Below are 19,652 nucleotides of genomic sequence, written 5' to 3'. Positions count from 1 at the left end.
TTATTTAAAAAGAATTAGCAACATTTTGTATATGCATTGGTATAAGATCCTCCACATCGAACTCATATTTATCTAGATGAAAAACCAATGTTTCTGACTCCATGTCAACCATTTCTCAAATGGGTTGCTTGACCCGACCTGATTTTCACTGTTACCATCCGCCCTTGGTGGGTCTTGACGATGTCCCATGTCCTCGGTGCAGTTGCTTTTCTTCTAGAAGGCTACAGAAGGAAAAATGAACATATCATTAGCCATATGATCTTTGCATATGCCAAAAATTTCACGAGAACAGTAGAACCTACCAACCATAAATAATTGTCCTGCTCTCTTTCTCGTTTGCGAGAGAACAAATGATGGTGTCTTGCCTGAGTAGCAATAGGCTCCCAAGTACTCAAGGACGACGTGGCGGAATGTACTTCGATGCTCACTCCCCATTTATTGGCAAATAATAGCATGAACGAGTCGTCGATGCCATCCACGGAAGTGAGTAGGACGTACTTCTGCTAGGTGTTCATGCTACTATTCAAACCTGGCAGTTTTGCGAGGAAGGTGCATTGGCCAGTCATGGGATCATACACACATAGGTCAAAGTTGCACCTGGACTCGGGTCGCATTATGAAGTGTAGGTGGTAGAACTTGCCTCGCACTATGAGGGGCCTGCGATCGAGGACGACGAGGCCACGGCGAGACGTCACCCGATCATACTCGCGGAGGATGTCAGCACAGCTTCGGGACATGAAGGGCGAGAGACAGTCGTAGCAGAATGACGCAACAGCTGGCGTAGGCGGGTGCACGAGAGTGAGGGGTATCTTGTTATAGGTGCAAAGCTCAGTGATAATGCAGGGAGCAACTTGTTGGCTGATGCGGTGGATGTACGGCGGGCTTAGACCTTGTACAATGGAAGGTGCTTATGGGAGGTGCTTAGAGAAATAAACCAGGTTTTTTTAAGTACCGGTGCCTATTTCTACAGAAGAGACGCTTAGTTAAGCGTCTATCCTATACAAATAAGCACCGGTGTTTCAGAAAACTCGGTTTATTTTTCTAAGCATCTGTCTAAGCACCTCCCATTGTACAAGGCCTTAGGATGTTGCGACGAAGATGCTTGGAGACGGCAGCGCAGCTGACCAGGGTGAAAAAGTCAGTACGGGCCACAATCTCGAGCAAGACATCGGTCAGGAGCGTCGCGATCTCCAGGGCAGTCGGCGCGCGTCGTTGGCGTTTCCGAGGCGCCTTGGCGTTCCCGCACGATCGTGCTAGCCATGACATCAGAAGGAAAGGCGCCATTGCAACCCACCAGCCCTATGACTATACAGAAGCAGTTATAAAAAAATAAGAAAGGCGGCATGGGAGGTATTTGAGTTGGACTGGGAAAGCAAATATTTTCTCCCAAGCAGCTGGACCCGTACGTCTTGTGCCGTATAAGGGGGCACTCGATCGATGTTCTTGTGCCGTACGTCTTGATAGATTTCTCTTTTACAGAGTCATTATTATTGCGGATAATCCAGACATGGTACGGGTCAGTAGTTGCATGTATCTTTGCTTAGTCGCGTGTCAAGTTAATCTATCAAACACGGACGATCGATACATGCACCAAACCATTTCCCTTTTTGAGTGCCTTTCCTTCTTTGCACGTGCCGTGCCAAATTCTCCTTGATAACGGAGGGAATATGGTTGAGACACTTATTTTGAGACGGAGAGAGTATATGGTTGTCAGTTTTTTAGTGCGGTAAGGAAAAGTACAACAACACCCAAAAAAGTGACCATGTACTACTAACCTTATGTTAGTTTAACCTCGACGTATCTGCAGTTTTTGCTGCTTATTTCCTTCAGTAGCAAACTAAGTTCAGTTCAGTTACATGTGTTGTTGTACATGTTAACTGAATAAGCCTGAAGTGAGCTGTGTTCTCGCTGTGGCCCGGTCTATTTTCCACTTCAGTTAGTTAGCTGTAGACCCGGCACGATCCAAGCTTGTGGGATGGCACGCATGAAACTATTGAACAATGGCAGGTTTTTTGTTGTTTCTGTTATGCAATGGAATAAAAGGAAAGACAAAAAAGACGTAATAATTAAGGTGTCGCAAAACTGTCTCCTGTGTTCGTGTTCCTCTGGTTTCAGATGGAGGCATCCACTGATCGCATGTGTGTAGATCACGGCCCCAAAGCTTTCACCTTAGCACTTAGCACATCAGGATTCTCTGTTTAGTAAACTTCTCTCAGTCATTGTTTGTATCTAAGCATGTAGGTTGCATGGTACTACATGGATTCATTGCAGCCTCCTTCCCTGGGTTCACTAAGATTGACGCTGCCACGTAAAAGTGAATCGATGACAGAGGAAAACATTCGCACCAAGCTTTGATGAAGCGAGGCATGTAGGGAAGTAGGGCAGTTCCAGAGCGTCTCGGAGCGTGAAGTTTCACATAATGCATAACAATTGTTAGAATAAATTCGCTTCATAGTCTTGTCGAAACCACACAAGCCCTCGGGCCTGCGCCACGTGTTTCCACACCCCAGAAATCGGTCACCATCAGCATCACGCGCCTATGTCGTCATTGCCGATTCCACCACTGTCTTCTGTACCAACCGACATCGAAGTCGATCCATCAGACTGCCTAGTCCGATCCAGCCGAAATAAACCGACCGCAACCATGCTCCACCCTGCGTCGTGTCCACCCGCACATCTGTGTGCATTGATTGACGCCATGTGGTTGCATGATCCTCATGACACGCTTGTTCGCGTGCCTCATTGCATGTTCACACGTTGGAAGCCATCTGATGTAACTAACCTAGCAAAACTTCCATGCAAACTTAAACTGGACAAATCCCTTGTCTACAAATTATCTTGCCCATTTTTGATTTATTAGCTTCACCATGCATCTATAGCAGAATAAAGAATCAAATTGATCCATGCCAAACCACTCCCGTGCACACATGTTGAACCTAGCAACTCCTTTTTTTCACAAACAAATCTCACATGTACAAGCCTCAGCCATGTACGCACGCAGCGTCGCAGTCAGCTCAATCTGGTTTCCTCGCCTGGGCCTCCGCACCTTGCTTGGGCCTACGCCCGCTCGCGCCATGGACCTGTTGGCTGCCTGCCAACGGCGCCTAGTCGCTGCCTCCTGCAGCAGCATACTCCCGAGTCCTGAGCCAGCTTCATGCCCTAGCAGTCGAACTGCCGCTGCCTCATCCGATCTCCGCCTCATCCAATCTCGCAGACTCTACCTACCTCATCCGATCTCCGCCAGATCCCCTGGACGCTCGAGGCCACTCTGCACGCTCGTACCGTTTCTGATCGCTTTTCAAGTTCAAATGTTTTCCGATCGCCTCTCGTCTGTATACGTCACTTCGGCGACTTCTCATGCAAACACTGTCGATCAAACATCGGCACTTCTTCCTGTAGATCAACTAAACCGCAACCTCTTCGAACCTTGCTCATGATACCACTTGATAGAATAAATCCGAAGCATACCGTTAATCATCTGAGGACGAAGCAATCACATGAGCACGCACCGAGATTTGTTAACGAGGTTCACCGATATGGCTACATCCCCGGGACCTGATTATGGGCGCTCCTCCCCATGACACCGCTACAATACCGCACCCCAGTCGCCCTGGACGCCGGTTGATTCAAGGTGATGTACACACGAAGCTTGATGTCGACGGGGCGCGGGGTGGACTGATCCTCTATCATGGAGTCATGTTGAAGGTGGAACTGGATTGAGGGGTACCGTGTAAGTCAACAGAGAGTCGAAGCCTATTCAGCAGGGAAAAAAAGCCAGTGACATGCAATTCGGACTGGAGCCCAGTGGTCTGATGGAAGCGTGAAACTCGTCATCGGTCGGTGATAATCGGTGGTACTCTGCAGTGGGGGTTGAGTGGTGTGGGTACGCAACCCTTTAGACTTGATCGGAACAGCAGAAACTCGACGGGGTAATAGCGGCGAGGCGTGCGGTACGCACGGGACATGGAGACAGGCCAGGGCTCTGGTGGTCATACATGTGGTGAGACAACTATGAATTTGACTCGGGATGACTACAAGCAATGGTTAATTTTCTTCAAGTTTCAGACAGACTGTTAAGAAAGGAGCGGTGATGTTGCATTCAGGTAACTCTTATGTGTGACACCCAATATGTGAGATGTTCACTTTCACGCAGGTCAGTGATTAGTGTGTGATGGCGTTGGACGGATACTCCGAAAGTTGGGACCACAAACTAGAGTAACAGGGAACTTAATTTCTTTCGAGTGTTGACTGTGATCAAGAAAAGAAGGGACTACATGTTGCAGGTGGAGTCATATGGTGTCTTTAGAGTAGCAGCGGTGCTCATGGGATAAGCTCAAGTTCAATGTACATGAAAGTTTGACGCATTGATGAATTTAAGGTGGTGGTGAATATTCGCCAAGGATGGAATTTGTTAGAGTTGTGTCGAATATAGTGTACAAGGTAGGTTATAGTTGGACTTGTAGTTGTATTGTATTTAGATAGGATATGGAGTCGTGTTCTAGTAGGACACTTGTATCCTAGGCCTGTCATACATAGCGGGGCTAGACACATGATGTAATCTATGCCAACATAATAGCACTGGAACGTAGGGGAAGCCGGCGGCATGTGCCGGCGTCCAGGGCGACCGGGTGCGGTATTTTAGCGGTGTCATGGGGAGGAGCGTCCATAGCCAGGCCCCGGGGATGTAGCCATATCGGTGAACCTCGTTAACAAATCTCGGTATTGTGTTCGTGTGATTGCTTGGTCCTTGGATGATAGACGGTATGCCGCGGATTTATTCTATCAACAATGTCCAATCGCCAAAGTAACTATTACATGGAAAATCAATGCATAAAAACCAGGTACTTGGAACCCACACACGAAACATGCACTTGTATAAATATATAGTTGTTTTGTGGTTCAATCTTTGCATTATACACGGGGCAGTGGCCATGTGAGGCGCAATAATTGGTAAGCTAGCAAGCATAATAGCTACTTCATCCGTCCCATAATATAATTAAGAACGTTTTTGCCACTACATTAGTATCAAAAACGTTCTTATATTATGGAACAGAGGGAGTATTTAAGAAAATATTTTCATGGCCCTTAGACGGGAAGGCAAGTCAAACTCCAAAAGAAAGGGGTTCCACAATTTCTTGATCATGTGCATCTCCTTTGTCTCCAAATCAAGTAAAACGGTTTGGGTGCGAAAACCTGTTTGCACACCACGAAGGGGCAGCAACACGGCATTGCTGGTCTCGCCGGAGTGCGTAAGCAAAATCTGAACAGGACGGTCGGAAGAAACATTGGGGCAAAGCGAACATAGCTTCGCCTCTTGGTTAATGACAGTATCTAGTGCCCAACTACCACAAGAGAGCTGATGCCACAAGGAGATAGTAGACCCAGCCACGACAAGCAGCCTTAGTAGTAGACACCCGTCTGGTGACGAGTAGGACCTCAGGTGCAGCTGGTCTGCGTTGTAGTCAGTAATCTCGGGGCATAGGAACGGGAGTTCCAGCATGCCTGGCTCTGCCGCGCGAACGTCATAGGTGAGGATCTTGACATCCTTGTATAGTAACCAGTGGATGATGCCACCATGGAGGACAACTGGAGTGTCATTGCGGCCTATTTCCTTCCACTGCTCCATGAAGAAGCCTTCGTGGGTCGCGACAGGTCCCCATGCATCAGTCGAGGACGTGAAGCTTTGGACTTTGATGGTGTGTGTACCTTTTTTTCTGATGCCCATGTCGAGATCGCCGACGAATAGCAAAAAGGAGCATCCAATACCGTCCGCTGCGGTGAGCAAGACAGACATGCGAAAGCTTATGGTATAACTCAGGATGCCTGGTGCCTCAAACTCGACGAAGGTGCGGTGACCGGTGATGGGGTCGTAAACGCACATGCCAGGGCGGCAACAACAGTCGCGTCATACAAAAATAGATTAACTCTACTTACAGACCCACTCCGCCTAGCGGTCTCGCCTAGCGCCCTCGCCTACCGCCGGTGGCCACTCCGGCCCCGGCGTCCACGCTCCACCGCAAGGGCTCGCTCCAGCCCCAGCTCCACGCTCTCTGCCTCGCTGTTCTCTACATCTCCACCTTCTGCTCCTTTTTGCGAGCGCTTTTTCTCTCAGGGTGTCAACATGTCTCTGGCAGATCTGCGATTTGAAAAAGGCCATGCTTTTGAAGATCGGATCAGGAATCGGCTGAATCTGCCAATCAACTTCTCTGAAGGATCTGGCCTAAGAGAATTCTTTCTAGTTGCAGAATTCACTCGATCAAAGATCAGGCTCACTGAAGACGCTGTGGGTACAATTCTTTTATCTTGCTTCAGGGGAAGAGCTTCTCTTTTTAAGGTTTGTAAGCTTCAGGACCATTTGTTCAAGTTCTCTGTTTCCTCGTTGGATGTTGGCTTTGCAATTTACAATGGTGGAAATACTTCTACTCCGGAGTTCAATTTGGGATTTCTTCTTTGGGGACGTTCTGGCCCAAAGACAAGGCATATTTCAGATCCTGAGATGGAAGAAGGTTGGACTGTGGTTTCGCGTTCCAGAGATCGTTCTAACTCATATGCAGATGCTGTCCGTGCTCCAAGGCTCTTTGATCGATCTCAAGCTCACCTGATGAACAATCATTAGATTGCAAATGCTAGATCATCGGTGCCCGTTACTACAGTCTTCGGCAGGCTTCAATTCCCTATCAATGCAGAGGTTAATGCGGGAGTCAATGCAGCGGGAAATCTGGCCATTCAAAATCCTTTGGGCTCATCTAGAGGGGATCGTAGCTCTATTGGGCCGGCTGCTCCAGCGGCCGGCTCAGCCCGGCTTTTTTGTGTTCGCTGTCTGCTCCTGGGCCATGAAAGGCCGGCCTGTCAGAATCGAATTCGCTGTAGGAAATGCAAGGAGTGGGGTCACATTTCCAGAGACTGTCGCTCGACATTCCAGCCACTCGTCCGGTCAAATCAACTTCTTTCTGCTGCGCCTGCAGCTCCCCCAGTAATTGGAGTGACTGCCGCTCCTTCCCTGAGAGAAGAGATTGCCCCAAATCGGGGAGTGCCAATTACTTCCTTACCTAATCAGATTGCTAGCTCGTTGGTGATCCCCTCCGCATTGCCTTCTCCACCTGTGCCACCCATCCAGACAAACCCTCTAACCCTCTTTGCTCGAGCTGAAGCTAGTCAGGCCATGGTGAACTTTCCATTTGACCCGACTCCTTTTCTGCCTCCGCATCATCAAGCCATCAATGTTGAGGGCCGGCCTGCTCGTGTTCGAGTCATCTCTGCGCCCTCAGCTCCGGTCCATGAAGAATGGGCGATTGCCACGCTGGTGCCGATGCCCAATCTTCAGTTGATGTTCCCCACTGTCAGGCAACTTCTTGAAGAGTTTATCACTGAGGTCAAGCATTTAGGGTTTTCAGAAATCTGCCCCTGTCCGTTTGGTCAAGCTTATGTTGGATTCAACTCGCCCTTTGATCGCGATTCCTTGGTGCTTCAAAGTCCTCATGTGTTTGGAGATATTCATGTCATCTTTCAAAGGCATAATCAGGGTCAGAACTGGAGAAATCTTGCGTTAGATAGGGACATCTGGGCTTTACTTGTGGGATTTCCATTTGATAAGAGAAACATTCATGAAATAGCTAACTCTGTTAGAAGCTCTGGAAAGATGCTTCTTTGGGACAGGGCAAGAAGTATAAAAGCTGCGTTAATGGTCAAGATTAGAGTGGATGCACTGAGGGATGTTCCTATAAGCATTGTTGTAGGTGAATCTGAAGATGAGCACTCTGAATCATGGTATGTTCCTGTAGTTATTGTCCAACAGGAGCTCATTGGAGGGGGGCCTCCTGATGAAGATCCAATTCCTGTTGATGGAAATCCTCACCCCCAACCTGTCAACCAGCATTTTCATCCTAATCAGCTGAATCATTTTGTGGGCCCTGTTATGGTGCACCAAGCTCAAGATAACATGCAGCCTAACCAGCAAGGTGTGCATCAGCAAGCTATGCCAACAGAGAAAGATGACGAAGATGATAACTTACCTGGATGGGGTCACTGGGCCATGCCTGCTGATGGACATGTTTTTGTGGATCAAGAAATTGAGGATGGAGAATTTATGGAATTGGCAGATTTAAAGCAACCCTTCGAGGAAAATCAAGTTGAGCTTGAACCTCCCATTATGGATAATAATAGTGCAATCACAGACTCTGTGGGTTCTAATAACAGTGGGGCAGATCTGGGAGCTCTCAATGATCAGCATGTGGAGGGAAACCTGGATTTAGATATGTTGGGCCATGATAACTGGCTGCTTCCTGGGCCTCCTGACCTAAATTTAGCTTTGGGCCCTATCCTTCCAATGGGCCAGATTCAGGAAGATCAGTCCATTGACATGGTGAAGCCCATGCTCTTGCCAATAGATTTGTTTTGGGCCTAGATCTGAATCTTGCCCCACCTTCTATGGATTTCCAATTGGAAGTCAATCCTCTTCATGACCTTGAAGAGGAAAATGATTTCTTTCAGCTCGATTTGGCAGCTGGTAATGATCCTATCATCAGACTTGCAACTCAGGCAGAGTATCAGCAAGCTATCAACTCTGCTATGGACTCTGACAGCATATCAGTAGATGAAGAGATTGAAATCATTGAGCTTGATAATGAAGTTACTTCTTTGCTTAATGAAACTGCAATCAGTATGAATCCCCTCCTTCCTCCTCATCAGATTCTTTAGGTCCTCCCCTGGCTATGATGTGAAAGGAAAATATTTGTGTCCTAATGATATTTCTGGTGATTCTCAATGTTTCTCAGAAATAGGCCAGGAGAGCTTGATTTCTTGGAAGAGTTATTTTTGCTATGGGTTCTGAGGAGCAGGAGGCAGTTAAGGTACCTCCTAACTGGGTTAACTTTATTTGTGCTACTCTTATGAATCTTGAGAAATCTGGGTGGGCAAAAATGTTCTTGCTTTCACCTATGTGGCAAATTATGTGTGAGGGAGTAGATCATGAGACTGCTTATAATTTCTTCATTCCTCACAACTGTCCGGCTTCTGGAATTCCTCAACTTCAGCTCTATGACTCTAAAGATGATCATAGCATTAGTACACCCCAGCAGGATCCACTGTGGATAAGCATCTCTCAGCCAAGAGAAAGGACAGAGGCCCAATTGTTGAATCTGAGGTAAGAAGAAGTACTAGATTACAACAATTGAATAAAGGATATAAGCACAAAACCTGTCAGAATGTAAATTGCATGGCCTGCCAAGCTAAGCCTCTAGTCTGCTCTTCTAAAGTGATTAGAAATCTAAACACTTCTTATTGCAAGGTTGATCCCAAGACTGATGCAATCATCCAGAAGAAGAAGCCCAAGAAGGGAGGGAAGCAACCACTCTGGAGGGATTAGAAGCCCTGTCTCAGCTCCTTTATCATTGGAATCACATTTGTTCTCTAGTTGGTCATCAAAGAACTCTTATTGTAATAGTTATGATGAGGCATGTTTTGAAATACTGGCACCTGAGGATCTGTATGACTATTATTTGCCATAACTTTAATGTGTGGATGGGTGGCTCTACTTGGGTACTGTGCTTTTTCTGGTTTGCGTTGCTGTTCTGGGTTCTGGTCTGGAGATATTTGCTCTCTTTTCTCTCATGCACTCATCCTGGAAAATTTTAAATTGGTAGAGGTATTAATTCGAGTGATAAATGGCTGGCAATTTCCAATAAGATAGAGGAATCAGGTTGTGCTATTATTAGTCTGCAAGAGACAAAAAGAGAAAGTTTTGATGCTGCTTATATCAGAAAATTCTGCCCGAGAAGATTCAACAAGTTTGAATTTTCTCCCTCTGTAGGAGCCTCAGGGGGTTTATTAATTGCTTGGAATGAAAATCTCTTTAGGGGAGAGTGCTTGTTCAAAAATTCCTACTCGATCTCGGTTAGATTCCATTCAAAACAAACAGGAGACTGTTGGATTTTAACCAACATCTATGGCCCCTGTGATTCTGAGGGCAGGCAAATTTTTTTGCACTGGCTTGCAAACATTCAAATGCCTGACAGCACCGACTGGATTTTGGCTGGGGATTTCAACTATATATCAGAAACCCCTCTAATAGGAATGATGGGCAGGGAGACTTTAATCACATGTTACAATTTAATGACACTATTAGCACTCTGGGTCTGGTGGAAATTCCTTTGAAAGGAAGAAAGTTTACTTGGAGTAACATGCAGCAAGCTCCACTTCTTGAGAAAATAGATTGGGTATTCACTTTTGAATGCTGGACACTCAAGTATCCAAACAATTTAGTTCTTCCTCTAGCAAAGCCCATCTCAGACCACATCCCTTCTGTTATTAATATTGGCACTTGCATCCCAAAATCCACAGTATTCAGATTTGAAATTTTTTGGCTCCATCATCACAACTTTAAAGACACCGTGGCTGCAAATTGGAATCAACCTTTATATGAGGACAATACTGCAAAGTTGATCACATCAAAATTTAAGAGGCTAAGGAAAGGACTTAAGCTTTGGAGTAAAAATCTGTCCAATCTGGCTGTTCTTATTAAAGCCACAAATAATACCATTTTTATGTGGGATTTATTCGAGGAATTCAGACCATTGTCTGCAGAAGAAAGTACTGCCAGAGAAAATTTGAAAGAGCACCTTCTCAAGTTGCTATCATATCAGAGAATTTATTGGAGACAGAGGGCCGCAATCAGAATAGTTAAATTTGGAGATGAAAATTCAAAAAAATTCCAAGCTAAAGCCTCCATCAAATACAGGAACAACTATATTCACACTCTGCATGATGAACAGGGACTGGAACATTCTGAGCACCATGCTAAGGCAGCTGTTATCTGGAATTCTTTTAGGAAAAGGCTGGGTGAAACTACGGACACTATAGATCCCTTAAATCTGGTTAACCTCATTCATAGGGTTGATGGCTTAGAAGAGCTAGAAAGGCCTTTCTCCAAAGAGGAAATTGATGAGGTAGTTAAGAATTTCCTTCAGACAAGGCTCCTGGGCCAGATGGATTTAATGGGGACTTCATCAGAGCTTGTTGGGATATTTTGGCCAAGGATTTTTATCAATTAATTCAAGATTTCCATGAAGGAAAAATCTCCTTGCAGAGCATCAATGCTTCCTTCATAACCCTTGTCCCAAAGAAATACTCTCCTTCGAACACTAATGATTACAGGCCCATTTCTTTGCTCAACTGCACCATCAAGATCATTACAAAACTTCTTGCCAATATGTTACAAACAGTGATTTTGAAATTGGTGCATAAAAATCAGTATGGTTTCATTAAGCAGAGAACTATTTAGGACTGCCTGGGATGGGCCTTTGAATTCCTTCATCAATGTCATCAGTCAAAGAAACCCACTATAGTCCTCAAATTGGACTTTGAAAAGGCTTTTGACTTAATTGAGTATAAAACAATAATTGCTATCCTAAAAGCAAGAGGTTTTGGGGATAGGTGGATCCAATGGATGAACATGATCTTCTCCTCTGGCAGCTCCTCTACCCATTTTCGTCATGAGTTCACTGGCACTGCCAGTAGGAGTTATTGAACAACTAAATAAATTCCTCAGAAGATTCTTTTGGAGAAAATATGGTATGGAGGAGGGAGGCACAGCACTTATCTCCTGGCAAAAGGTTTGTAAGCCCAAATTGTAAGGAGGACTTGGCATTCTGGACATTGCAACCCACAACAAGGCACTTCTCATGAAGAACTTATTCAAGTTCTTAAATAGGGCAAATATCCCTTGGGTTAATTTGATCTGGGAAAAACATTATCAAAATGGGCCCCCAACTGAGGCTAGGGTTGGATCCTTCTGGTGGAAAGCTCATATCTCTCTTTTAGAGGATTTCAAGAATATTATGGAATGTAAGGTTGTCTCTGGTGAGACTGCTCTTTTGTGGAAGGACAAGTGGATGGGTGAACCACTTTATATACAATTTCCACATCTTCATTCCTTCTCCACAAATCATTCCATCTCCGTCAAACAGTTCCAAGAGGCAGATGACAGAAATCACAATTTCCAGCTTCCATTGTCCAATCTGGCGTTCAATCAACTACTGCAGCTAGATGATCTCTTACCACCATTGATTCAGTCTGCAACTGATTAGTGGAGTCATGATGGGAAAACCAATTTCTCTTCTGTCAGAATTTACAACAACTTGATCCCACACTCAGCAGAGCATCCAATCTTCAAGATGATTTGGAAGAGTAAAAACAGGTTAAGGCACAAAAATTTCTTCTGGTTAGCTGCCCATGAGGGAATCAACACCAGAGCCTTTCTTCAATGAAAAGGGATGCATCTTGATGACCCACACTGTCCAAACTGTAATCAGAGTGCTGAAGAGACAGTGATGCATCTTCTCTGGGACTGTCCTTTTGCCCAAGACTGGGTGCATTCCTTAATACCTGGTAAGAAAAGAGGGACTTCACTCTATGAAGATCTGGTCCTTGCCTCAGAACATTTTCCCAAGAAATTTTCTACAGAGCTGGTAATTCTTGGTTGCTGGAACATATGGACTCAAAGAAATGGCAAAGTTTTTAGAGGCCTGCAACAGACACTTCAAAGTTGGAGATTTTTCCTAAAGCAAGACATTAACCTACTTCAATTCCAGATTAAGGAAAAGCACATTCATAGCTTCAAGCTTTGGGTCAGGAATAATCTGTAATATGTTTGGTTCTATCCCCAGAACAGGTGTAGGTTGATTTACTTTGGCCTCATGGAGGCTTGTACTTGTATTTATGCTTTTTTGGCTTAATATATCACCGTAGAACGATTGTTCTACGGTTTCACGTTAAAAAAGAACAGTCGCGTCGTAGGAGGACGAGCCGCCATGGGACGTCACGAGAGAGTACTTCCTAAGTAGGTCAACCAGGTCACGTGACTTCAGATGAGTCAAGTGGCCATCAAAAAAGGACACGGCAGCAGGCGTGCCCGCGTGGACCAAAGAGAGGAGTGGCAGCAGATCGGCCTTCAAAGAACTTGTATTGAGTGAGGAGAGGATGCACGGGGGTATGATCCCTCCTTGTTTTGTGACGCGGCGGATGAAGGCGGGATCAAGGATATGGCAACGAAGGAGTTTGCAGACGGCAGCGCAGCGGACGAGGGTGGCGGGGTCCGAGTTTGCGACGATCTCGAGCAGGATGTCCACCGGTAGAATACACGGTACCGGAATTTTCCTTCAGCGTTTCCGTCGCGCCATGGTTCCTCCATATGATCTAGCTAGCCACGTCCTGGAGCACAGAAGGAAAGGCGCCATTGCGATCTGCCGGCCTTATTGCTACGTTATGTGAAAGCAATTATAAAGAAAGAAAGGCGGCGAGGTGTTGGAGTTTGAGTACGAAAGGAAACCTGACCGACGGAAAGCAATGCGTGATAGGCAGCTATACACACGAATTCCTTTTGTTTTCTGCAAGAGAAGGAATCCAGTAGTCCTCGGGATGATCGGCACAAGGCGCAAAGTCGCGACGAGCTTGATCGGTATGTAGCTCTTTTTTTTTCTCTTTCCGCATCGAGATCGGTACGTAGCTCGCATGTATTCTTCGACGGCCCTATGTGTTTGAGGCAACAATGAAAAATTATACGAGCAAATATTTGATCGTGTTTGAGCATGTACCAACGACCCCGTCTTACACCGAAATGGATGACAACAAATTGTTGGTTAATTCCAAAAATCACAATGTACGTAGAAATAAGGCTGTGCTCATGGACGATTATGTAATTATTAATCCATTATTACGATTCACTTATTCAGGACACGTCGGGTGCGGTCATTGCATCGAAATATACTCCGTTGGTATTCACATCATATCCCGCACATACCGATATAATGGAGGACAGTTTTTAGGGCATCGTCAACACGAATCTTCAAACCACCCACATCCATCCGAACTGTGTGGTCTAGACATATTTGGTTGCTTAACACAGTATAGCACCCTTCTCCGAACCGGTCCAGCTGTTTTGTGACATGGAGATGATAAACTTATCAATTTGGCATTCACCTACATGGATAAAAGTAAGACAGGAAGGAAATGCATGCAGAGGACATAAGCTGAGCTAGACACAAAGTTAGTTCAAACTTTCAGACTGGTCAGAGCATATACAGTCAAGATTCCTCTTACGCTCTCATCTCTTCGTCCGAGCAGTTTCGCTATTCCATCACCGCTACCCTTGCGTGTTCCTCTTCGGGCGTCACCCTTACCCTAACCAACATCTACGCCCCCTCCGACCACTCGTTTGTTGAAGCCTTTGTCGAGGACATGCTTTCTACCCCCCAGCGTCTCTGGCCATGGCTCGTCGTTGGAGATTATAACCTCATCCGTCACCCCAGAAAGAAAAATGCCGGCAACTTCAACTCTGGACACGCCGCTCGATTCAACTCGCTGATGAACGCCCTAGCACTCCATGAGCTGCATCCGTCTGATCGTCTCTTTACCTGGACCAATGGCCAGAACGCCCCGATCCTCGCCCGGCTCGATCGCGCGTTCTTTGACAACGCTCAGGACTCTGTTTTCCCAGAATCCTCCCTGGGGTCACTCCCCCGTGCCACGTCAGATCACGTCCCGCTTCTGATCATGGCCTCAACGAAAACACCGACCACGTCGCGTTTTTTCTTTGAGCCGGCCTTCCTCCCCACTACTCTCCCATCTTGGTCCGGTTTGGCGCGTGGCTCGAGTGCGGCGGGGCTCCTTGCCGCCCGGAAAAAGGCTTTCAGGTATGCCTGCAAGGTTTGGAAAAAGCAACACCGCACTACTAGGGAAAAGCCTAGCAGTAGCGCGGGTTTTTGGCCTATCAGTAGCATGGGTAACCGCGCTACAGATACGGCGCTACAGCTAAAGGTTAGCAGTAGCGTTCGTTAACACACGCTACTGCTATATGTACTTAGTAGTAGCGCGTCCTTCAGCAAGCTGGTAATTACGAGTAGCGCGTCTCACTGCCCGCGCTACTATTATTCTGTATTCTATTTCTTTTTTATTTTACGTCGTATTCATATACCTTTATGCAAGTTTTCATATAGTAGCAATTTAGAGATTTTTTTTACATTATAATGAATTATTAAATCACTAGGTGAAAGAACCGCAGATTAGTTTCAAGTGGATGGATCCTAAGTGATCAATTATGGATTATCGTGATAATCCATGACTTGATCACTTAGGATCCATCCACTTGTAACTAATCCGCACTTGTTTCACCCAATGATATAATAACTCATCATCATCATCATATTAATATAAAATCTCTTGCATCATATCATCACCAACAACACTAGCTAATAATCATCATATTCATTACCACCAACACTATTTAATTATCATAGTCATAGTATAGCTATCTAATCACCACCAACACTAGCTAATAATAATCATCATAGTCATTACGACCAACACTAGCTGTTTAATCTTCATAGCCATAGTGTAGCACATCATCATCTTCAAACTCATTCTAGCTAGCTAATCACTTATGTTGTTCTCTCGCAGGTAAAATAGCATAGAACATGTGTAGAACTCCTGATTCATCATATTGGAGCACACAGATGAACCTGTCAACTAATTATGGGTCTTTGACTATTAAGACTTGCTCGCTTTTAAAAATCCTGAATGCACTCATGTGCAATGTAGGATGTCTTGCCCGTATGCTAACAATTGCCATGCGACCTTTAGGCTCGATCCAATGAGGCACAACTATCATCGGGAGTCCCTGTTGAAAAACATCGTAGTAACATACTTAGCAATGAAGTTTAGCTTAAAAATAATGTATGCAAAAGATACACTGAGGACAAATAGTAAAAATCTTACCATCTTTCCTAAATAGATGTGACCGTAGTTCAATACAAACACTATTGGTCGCATATTTTAAGTACTAAGATTTTCAAGTCCAGGAAAATAATTTGTCTTGACAGTATCAAGATCCTCAAGCCATGAAACATAATGACTTATCTCCTCGCACTTCAGTTCAACCCCGGGACAGTGATAGGTCATGTCTACCAAGCGCCGGACATGTCTGCTTGATTGAAAATAAGCTGTCAATAGAAATTAGTTGTCAACTATCTTTGAATAAACAATATCGAAGACATAAATATGGTTGAGAAACTCACATAATGGTAGAACTGGAGGCGTCTGCACATCGACCCAGATGTCGATATTATCTTCAATATCATCTTCCGAACGAATATCAAAGGTGATAAGCATATCAGGCTCAAATGTATAAGCCTTGCATAGTGCTCTCCAATTTTTGCATTCGAAGTAGGTGTAGGCAATGGAGCCAAAACTAAACTAGCCGTCAACCGTGCAACTAGTAGCCCTCCCTGTGCAACTGCATAAATGTGGCAAAGCCAATTAGGATATGAACTGCGTAGATCTGCAAACTCCTGACACATACCCTTGGCAACAGGGCACAAATGAGTGTGCAACCAAAAACACACACACATACACACACTGTTTGAACAGGGTTTACACAGTATATCCATCTAAATATCATCGATCATGCAACTGGCTAGCCAACTGAGATACATATATGTGTGATCCAACTACATCTGTGTTCATGTGAAACTATTGCAACAAACTAGCCAACTGGTTACGTATATACATGCAACTTAAGAGAAAACAGAGAAACCACACAGATGCATTTTGAGAGTTGAACAAAAGCATGGAAACTATCCTCTCAGTATTCTTATGCACTTCTTTCCTTCTATTCCAACTCAAATCACCACACAAATAATCAAAAAATCGCCAGGTTGGGACCAGGTGGTTTGCCCGGGGAGGGGGGGGGGGGCACCATGCCGGAATCTCTTGCTGAATCTGCGTGATACAGAGGTGACTCGCCATGAAACCCGTATCCCCCCAGATCACGCACACTCGACTCCCCCTGACCAAATAGGAACTCAAAAAATCTACCGGATGTGATCAGGTAGTCATGCGCGGCGCCTTCCGTGAAATCTACCTCATACTCGCCAGACATCCACCGGAAACCCTAGAACTCGGCAGGGGGGAAATGGAGAAGCAGGAGATGCGAGGCAGAAAATGGCGGGCGGCCATACCTGCGATGGCGATGAGAAGAAGATCCCCGCCGCGCTCCCGCCCTTTGCCTTCCCCCGTTCCCTGCGCCCCATCTTCAGCTGCAGTTGCAGCAGCGGTTGCCTCTTTCCGCCAGGATTGGGGAAGAAAATAGAACGAGTTGGGCGAGAAGAGAGGAAAATGGATGAGGGAAGGAGACAGAGGTGTGGTTCACACTCCGTGCTATTCACTTTCTCCATGACAAGCGGGGCCCGAGCCACGGGTGTGTCCTGCGCGACGCGAACAGACTGGACTAGGAGAGCGGCGCTTGCTTGCGGGCCCAGCCACTTGCGCGTTCGGTAGCCTCCCGACGAGGTACCACCTGACGCCGAGGGCTGCACGATCTGGGCTGATCGAGTGGCTCCTGTTCAGCCGCTCGTTTCGCCCGGATGATGCGCGTGCACTTTGAAGTACTCCCTCTGTCCCAAAATATAAGAACGTTTTTCACAATATACTAGTGTAAAAAACGTTCTTATATTATGGGACGGAGGGAGTATTTAGGTTTAAGATTTCAGGTAGACTTATTCCATGCTTCCACTGAAGCATGCAGCCGAGTTGGACTAAGTGTGCTAAAGCACGAGGTGGAGAGAAAATAAATCCTACCGCCTTGAGACCCCTATTCATCCACGGAGGTGGAGAGAAAATAAAGCCTTGTCAGCACGAGTTAGTTTCCAACTCCAATTCCAGCTCCGTTGGCTCTCCTCCTCATCTATATTCATTGGATTGGATCCTTGATCGACCGGGCGACGGAGAGACAGGCCGGCTGTAGTCAGAGTCAGACATGTTTTGTCCGGCATTGGGCGCCGTGGGGGGATCCTTCTGCGCAGCCAGGCCGGGGTGGCTAGGTCGGCCGGAGCTAGCAGGCTGCGACACCTACACGTACGTTATCCTCGCTTATTTTGCTCTCCGTCAGCCAGTCAGCGTGCGTTTGTTGGTTGGTTGGACGAAATTGTTCATCAAATTGCAGTATCAGCAGGCGAAAGTTGGGGACGCTGCAGCACCTACTGCTGGCCACAGCCTTTTCCGCAGGTATCTGGAACCGCATGCCAGGACAATTGCTGGATAGTCAACCGCTGGTGCTGCATTCTGGTACATGAAGAGCCTTCCCTCAGAGATCAACTGGGTCAAAGCTAATGTTGTCCCGTCAGATAACTGGGTCGCTGAAGTTGACTGGGTTGAAGCCGGTGTTGTCTCTTCGGTTGTGAGGAAACAAAACGGTTGTGGTGAGTGTCTTAACCTTGTCCTCAACTAATATCGTACCTAAGTTTTAAACTATTCCGTTCGTGCGTAGATCATTGTTTATTTCCAGCTGCCTGCAACTTAATTCTAGAACAAACGTACCTAACGTATATCTACATCTTAGCACATAGCTTCATTCATGCTACATGTTGCACATATACCTTGCTAACTCGTGCATTTGTCTCAGGCAGCTGTTGGGCAATGGCTGTTGTAGCCTCGGTTGAAGCTGTGCATTACCTGAACACCTTCCAGTCAATGCCGTTGTCAGTTCAAGAGCTCATTGACTGTGACACACAAAACGATGGGTGTGATGGTGGCTTCCCAAAAAAGGCCTACAGATATATACAAGGCAACGGACTCTCGAGCGAATCCGCTTACCCATACATGGCTCAGAGGAGTGAATTGGGTTGCGAGCGAAATAGAACAGCAGCGGCAGCAAGAATATCAGGGTTTCGATTTGTCGATCAAACCGAGGATGCCCTAGAGAAAGCAGTAGCTAAGCAGCCTGTGGTTGTCTCTTTGCAATGTACCGATGATATGTGTAGGTACTACAAAGAAGGCATCTTGGATTATAAAGCTTTCAAGGCAACTGACTCGCATTCTGTATTGATTGTTGGTTACGGCACCGACTCCAATGGTGTCAAATATTGGCGCTTCAAAAATTCTTGGGGACCAGACTGGGGTGAGGGGGGTTTTGGGAGGATCCGCAGGCACGTTAACTACGAACGAGGTGCGTTGGGTATTTTCATGAAACCTGGTGTATATCCAGTGTTTGAGGACTGATCAATCCTGCATTGTTGGATCTTTTAAATTTGTTTGTAGAAGTGTATCCCCTAACCAGTTTCATATCATACCTTCGTTGTCTTGCACTATTTATCTATGGTGTGCTGCTGCTTTTATAACGAGTATATGTTGGACCTCTTATAGTGCTAGTTTAGATTATCTATGACTTTATCTATTTATCTATGACTTTATCAACATTTCATATAGAGTGATGCTAGTTTAGATTATTGTTCATCATTCGTCTTTGTTTTGCTAGTGACATTTATAGTGCTGGAATTTTACCTATTTATGGGCCAGCCCAATAACAATTTCAGAAATTCCTAATAAATCCTAGAGGCCCACTTAGCTCATTTGTGCAAGGCAAGGGATACTACTAAATTTTAGTCCCACATTGCTAGTTTAGTGGGAGTTGGACCTCCTTATAAGGGAGGTTCTTTCCTCACTTGTATGAGGATGAGAACAAGAGGGACATCCACGCGCGCTCCTCCTCCTCCTCCGCCCGCCACGCCGCGCCGCGGGAATGAGCCGAGCCGATGTCTAACGAACACTGCACCCTTCGGCTGCCTCCAAAACCGCACCGTTTGAGTCCTTTACGGGAGAAGGGT

The 19,652-nt window shown here is 45.9% G+C and overlaps 1 protein-coding gene across 1 annotated transcript; it reads left to right on the top strand.

Moving 5' to 3' along the window:
* The first annotated feature begins 18,139 nt into the window (after positions 1–18,139).
* On the top strand, positions 18,140–19,047 carry LOC147962799 (cysteine endopeptidase Rep1-like). Its single transcript, XM_087537461.1, has 2 exons — positions 18,140–18,248; positions 18,452–19,047. The coding sequence occupies exon 2, from the start codon at positions 18,466–18,468 to the stop codon at positions 19,045–19,047; it is 582 nt and encodes a 193-aa protein (XP_087393587.1). The 5' UTR covers positions 18,140–18,248; positions 18,452–18,465.
* Positions 19,048–19,652: the final 605 nt, after the last annotated feature.

This window comes from Triticum urartu, chromosome 7A (assembly GCF_056163025.1).
Source record: "Triticum urartu cultivar PI428250 chromosome 7A, HENAU_Tu73, whole genome shotgun sequence".
Taxonomy (NCBI): Eukaryota; Viridiplantae; Streptophyta; class Magnoliopsida; order Poales; family Poaceae; genus Triticum; species Triticum urartu.
The sequence above is the reverse complement of the archived record's forward strand: the minus strand, read 5'-3'. Positions and strand labels throughout refer to the sequence as shown.

What these genes read in the sequence shown, in the direction of transcription:
- LOC147962799 (XM_087537461.1), top strand. Translation starts at nt 18,466, where the DNA reads ATGGCTGTTGTAGCCTCGGTTGAAGCTGTGCATTACCTGAACACCTTC.